This window comes from Nuphar pumila, chromosome 9, assembly GCF_984573655.1.
Source record: "Nuphar pumila chromosome 9, dmNupPumi1.hap1.1, whole genome shotgun sequence".
Taxonomy (NCBI): Eukaryota; Viridiplantae; Streptophyta; class Magnoliopsida; order Nymphaeales; family Nymphaeaceae; genus Nuphar; species Nuphar pumila.
Window position 1 is genome coordinate 115,834,356 of NC_143257.1, and position 6,000 is coordinate 115,840,355.

The 6,000-nt window shown below is 38.6% G+C and overlaps 1 protein-coding gene across 1 annotated transcript; it reads right to left on the minus strand.

The window, feature by feature from the left end:
* Positions 1–425: 425 nt before the first annotated feature.
* Positions 426–1,166, minus strand: LOC149828974 (polygalacturonase inhibitor-like). Its single transcript, XM_090017187.1, has one exon. The coding sequence runs from the start codon at positions 1,164–1,166 to the stop codon at positions 426–428; it is 741 nt and encodes a 246-aa protein (XP_089873313.1).
* Between the last annotated feature and the right edge of the window lie 4,834 nt (positions 1,167–6,000).

A 6,000-nucleotide genomic window follows, 5' to 3' on the forward strand; every position in this document is an offset into this window, starting at 1 on the left:
TGAAAACAATCCAATTTAACATATCCTAATCTGATCTGAAAGCACATTGGGATCTTACTTCAAGGATCTTAATCTGAAAATATTGTGTCAGACTCACATCAGATAATCATCCGTATCTAATGCATTTGGAACCCTAGAGGCTAAAAGCAATATGTAGATCCACGCTTATGAGGTAAGATAGTGTGCGAGTCTTACTGGACTCAAACATGAATCCTCTAATAAGCTTTCTAGAGAATGACAGATTAAAACATGTATATTCTTAAAAAATTAAACGAGAGAGAGAGAGAGAGAGAATTATTTGTCTCATGGATATAGTCGTTGGCTTATTTATTCTTTATTATTATAACTTACATGACCGTTTATATAAGCAATTTGCAATGCAATAACACAAGTCCGTGTGGGACAATAATTGCCAGCTTTCAAACCTAAGTGGGTCCCATGGAAGCTGAGCACCTGGCAGACAGTGGTGGCCCACATAGGCACCGGTTGTTCAAGAAGGACGAGCTGGACAGATTTTGAAGGACCCCACCTTGGGGTATTCTCCCACATAGCTTGTTGAAGCTCACGTTGAGGTAGGTCAGGCCCACCACATTCACAATGTCCACTGGGATGCTGCCACGTATCATGTTATGGGAAATATCCATCCTGGTCAAAGTCTTATCAGGAAAGACCATATTGGTAAGGTCAAACTCAAATTGATTCCTGGACAAGTAGATCTCACTCAGGGACTTGGACCGGTTGTTGAAGAGATGAGATGGGTCGCCCGCGAACCGGTTCCTCTGAAGGTCGATGTATTCAAAATCAACCCACCGGAGAGACTTTGGCACGACCCCGGAAAGTTGGTTGTGGCTGAGTTGGAGCCTCTTGCCGGGGAACTGGCCGAAGGACTCGGGTATGGGCCCGGTGAGCCGGTTCCGGTCCAAGCGCAACCATGTTATCTTGGGTAGGTTGGCGAGGAAGGGTGGTATCGAACCAGTGAGCTGGTTGAAGGAAAGATCAAGGTAGTCTAGCTCCTTGAGCTGGCCCAGCCAAGCTGGTATGGGTCCAGTGACGTTGGTCCAGGTGATCCTGAGGTAGGTGAGCTTGGTGAGCTTGGCGATCTCCGACGAGATTTCACCTCGAAGATTCGGCAAGTGGTCAAGGATGAGGAGGATCAGGTTGGTCATCTTGCCGAGTGCGGGCGGGACGTCGGTGAAGGTGTCGACTTCTTTGATCATGAGTGATTCCACCCAGCTGGTGTTCACGTTGCACCCTACCTCATGCAGTCTGCAGCAGTCGGATACAGGGCTGGGTGCATTGAAGATTTGGCGGAGGAGTTTGGCATCTTCGGGGCGGCATCGGTAGCGTGCAGCCGATGTGAAGTGGAGGGAGAGGGAGAGAGAGAGGAGGAGGAGGAGGAAGAAGAAGAGGAAGCGAGGCATGGTGCTCTATGAAACTGTGTTTGTTCTTTGGGTTCTTGCTGATAGATGGATTGAGGAGAGAGTGAGAGTTATAAGGGTGGCGTGGGGGCACATGGTTTAGCCCAAAACAGCCGCTGTTTTGACCTCCTTTTATTTGAGTTGGGGTTGGAATGAGCCATCTTTTGACATATAAAATTACCTTCATTTAACGTTCATTGAGTTTGGACTTTTGACATTTGAACAAAGACCTTTTGTATTCCGTGTTTGTCCTCTCTCTCTAACGTTCATTGAGTTTGGACTTTTGACATTTGAACAAAGACCTTTTGTATTCCGTGTTTGTCCCCTCTCTCTCTCTCTCTCTCAACACACACACACACATATATATATATATATATATATATATATATATATATATATATATATATATATAAGGTTTTTATTTTGTACAATGGATTGTACCTACAATCTAGTTTGAATCTCATGATGCTAGTTGTTCTGTTACAAACTAACCTCGTAAATGTATTGAGCATGATCTATTCAGTAAGAATCCACTCTTAGTTTATGTTTTTTCTACAAAAAAAAATGTCTTTATAAGTCGGAAAAGATCTCATAACATTGATTTTTGAATCACCAAAAAGACCAGTGTACAGGTTGGATTTCGGCTACCTGAATGCCGGTTTCCACTAAACAAAACATGTAGATCACATCAATGGAGAAACAAAAAAGGGGAGGGGTTCCCCCTCATTTTCTAGGTCGTTTGAACCTACAATCTTAACACACGGATTAAAGTGGAAATTCAAGTGGGTATTTTATTTGATAGGATAAGGGCCTCATTATGAAGGGTTTGAACGATTTAGGGTCTTCCCTCTCTTTTAAACAACATAGTCTGAAAATCCGCGGTACGAAACGCCACAATTGTTGAATATCGTTGTCTGCCACATGTTGGACCCCTTTTTTAATGAATGAAAAAAAAAACAGAAGGCAGAAAAAAAAAATCTACAAGTGGTATTATCTCTCTGTCCTGGTAAAAGGTCTGATCACTTTATGAATGGTATTCCAAACCAGCCATATGAGATTTCATTGTTTTCAGCTGCAGCAGCTTCATCTTCCAAGCAATCATGGAATGGAGAAACTTCCCTTGTTCATGATGAAATAAAAAAGAAAAGAAAAATAAATAAATGGGGTCTCCATATGGGAACCCCATCTATAATCGAGCTACATATGCTACTTTCCTTTGATTCATTTGTGTAACTTTAGAGAGAGAGAGAGAGAGAGAGAGAGGTAAAAATTAAATGCCATCTTTGTATGTTTTGACATTAATGGTCTTCAGTCTAATGTTGATCTACATGGTTTTTTGGGGAGTGCCCATTCATTAGGGACCTGAATAAAAAAGCATTGAGTGGGATGTCAAGTGTGGGACATGTCCAATGTCCCGGAGTTTAACAGTATATAATTATGCAAATTAGAGTTTAATCTTACAGGTATTCTCATCAATCAAAAGAAAAAAAAGGTGGAGAACATCACTTATAGGCTACCAAGTTTGAAAATCAGCCTTGTAGCCTTATGGGTGCTATTGAATAAGGATCATGGGATGGGCTGGATCATTGTTGGTTCGAATGTAAACTAAGATTTCAAGTCATATATGCCTTTAATAGCACCAAATAGAATATATATATATATATGGTGGTACCTACACACTTGATTTACGTATATCTAAGGTTCAAATGTAAAATCTAACCATTGGATCATGTTTAACATATTTTATTTACTATTTTCAAGTGTAAAAGTTGATGTTTTATACTATGTCTAGACCATCCTTATTTTCATGAATTGTGACCCTTTGATTTTTTTTTGAAAGACCCGTTGATTTTCACTGTCTCAAAAATCTCATCTTATGATGTATGAGACATGATAAAACTTTATAACATAGCAAAAAAATCATGATAAACAGATATGTGTTTGGTCAATAGTTCCTTACAAACAAGAGTTTGTACCAACCCTATGGTATCATGGTACATAACCACCTTATATTTTCCCTATATATACAATATATAGATTTATATTTGCTACAATCTAGTTGGAATGGCACGATACAGGTTATTTTTACTCAATCTAACCTTATAGATAACATGGTCGATGTTTCATTTGTGGTAGTGGTAGTCATTCTATCCCTCTCAAATAAGGGTGGATAATAGGACCTCTGCATCCCCTCACAAACCGTTCTTACATATGTTGATCTATCTTACTTTTATTGAAATCATCAACTAGATTTTTTCACCTCAATTGGAGTTGTCACGGGAGGTTATTTTTTTTCTGTAATCTAAACCTGATTTTTGTATTTATATTAATTTCATTGAGTTTTGATAAGACACAATATGTCATGCTTATAATTGCATGTACTTTTCATAAAATCTTGCAAGAGGCAGCCTTACCTCATTGACATGTTAGCTTGAGATTGTTTGAATATTGACTTGAAAACATTTTGCTCCATAGCTTCTGAGCCCGTGTCAGCCTCATTGCTATTGCTATATATATACATTGTGAAATTATGTGATATTTTGATTTTAAAGTTAGTGGTTTTTCTTTAATTCTTAGCATTTCTTTTATGTCAACATATATGATGTCATTATTCTTATAACACAAATGTGAGATATAATTCCCACAAACTCACATCTGTTTCATTAGAAACTTGTATCATTATCGAAGAAACTACACACCAAAACTTTGTATCCTGATGCACCTGGTTTTGATCACTCAAACCCCAGATGTGATCTAAAGGGTCCATTTAGTGATCGCCAACATTTAAATCATCAAAATCCAACCTGTGCATAAGATTTTTTGGTGATTTAAAAATCAACGGCTATCAAAATGCCAAATTTTACTGATTTAAAAAATGAAATTGTTTGTATATGAAACAGTTTCGAGTATGAATCAGCTTGGATATTATTTTTTGAGCTATGTGAAGCTCAGGTCCTAACCGATTTGATTGTCAATAAGAGCGACTCAAACCAAGCTAGAACTGTTGAACTTGGCATAGAAGTTGGTTAGGCACACACCGATTCACCGAAAAGTTCGTATCCTCTTGACATCAGAAGATCTATATTGATCCTAGTCATCCAATAGATGCATGTGGACATCTAGATTTAGTCTAAATTCAATTGAGAATGTGGATTAATCCTAGCCATTGATTGGATAAGTGTTCAAATTTAATAAAATCATCTACGCTCACTAGTATTATAAAGTCTAATTTGCTTTGGATAAGCGAGTGATTTAGTTTCAAAGGGGTTTGACGTAGTGGGATGAGGCCTACGCTGCCAAGCAAGCGGTCTATGTTCAAATCTCATGGGTGTCACCTTTTGCTTTAGCCAAAGTGTGATGACTCCTTGGAAGCAAGGGATAAGCCCATGAAATTTTACATTGTCAGAACATCAACCATAAGTACAGCAGGTAGAGCCAGCGCAACTAAGTTTCTGATCTTGAGAAGGTTTCTTAGTGTAAATATCGAAAAAAACACTATGATTTTTAGTGGTATCTGTTCATAGGATCCAAAGTCAAAAAAGTATTTATTCAAGAACTCAAGCAAACCAAACTCAGCACACTACATGTGGGCCCACATGCTTCAAAACTTGACCCGCAGAGGGGGGCCACACAGGCATCGATTGTCTATGTAGGAGGAGCTATCAAACTTCTGCATGGGCCTACCTTGGGGTATCTCACCGCATAGCCTGTTGTAGCTCACGTTGAACACGAACAAGGTCGAGGCTTCCATGATCTCGGTCAGGATGCTGCCACGTATCTTAATGTGAGAGAGATCGACGATGTTCAAGTTGTTGGTGAAGAAGGTCACATTGGTCAGTTCCAAGTCAAACAAATTACAAGACATGTTTATGATAGCCAGTGACTTGGTTCGGTTGTTGAAGAGATAAGACAAATCACCGATGAGTCGGTTCCATTGGATCTCGACCGTGATGAAATCGATGTCTCAAAAATACCTAGGAAACACCTTAAAAAACCCAAGTCTTTTATAGAAAACTTCTTTTCGAACTAATTTACTAAACTTTGAATTCCAGCATAAGAGTTTTCTGTAATAATGATATCATCCACATATACAAGCACAAGCAATGTAGTATTTTCATATCATTTAATGAAAAGCGAAATATCAGCTTTTAACTCAACAAAACCCATTTGGGTTAGATAACTAAATAGCCACTCAAACTAGGCTCTTGGAACTTTCTTTAATCCACACAGGGCTCTATCAAGCTTACAAACATAATATATATACTTCTTGCTCTCAAACTCTTGTTATTGAACCATATATACTTCCTCCTATAGGAACCCATAAAGAAAATCATTATTCACATTTAACTGGCGAATGGGTCAACCAAGACTTACAACCAATGATAGAACAATTCAGACAATGGTGGGTTTATTCATAGAATTGAAGGTCTCAAAATAATCAACTCTTTCTTGTTGGTTGTATCCCTTAGCAATAGGTCTAACTTTGTATATGAAAATAGATCCATCAGCATGCCTCTTGATTTTATAAATTCATCAGCACCCAACCAGTTCTGAGTAGGTGATGAGGCAACTAAAGTCCAAG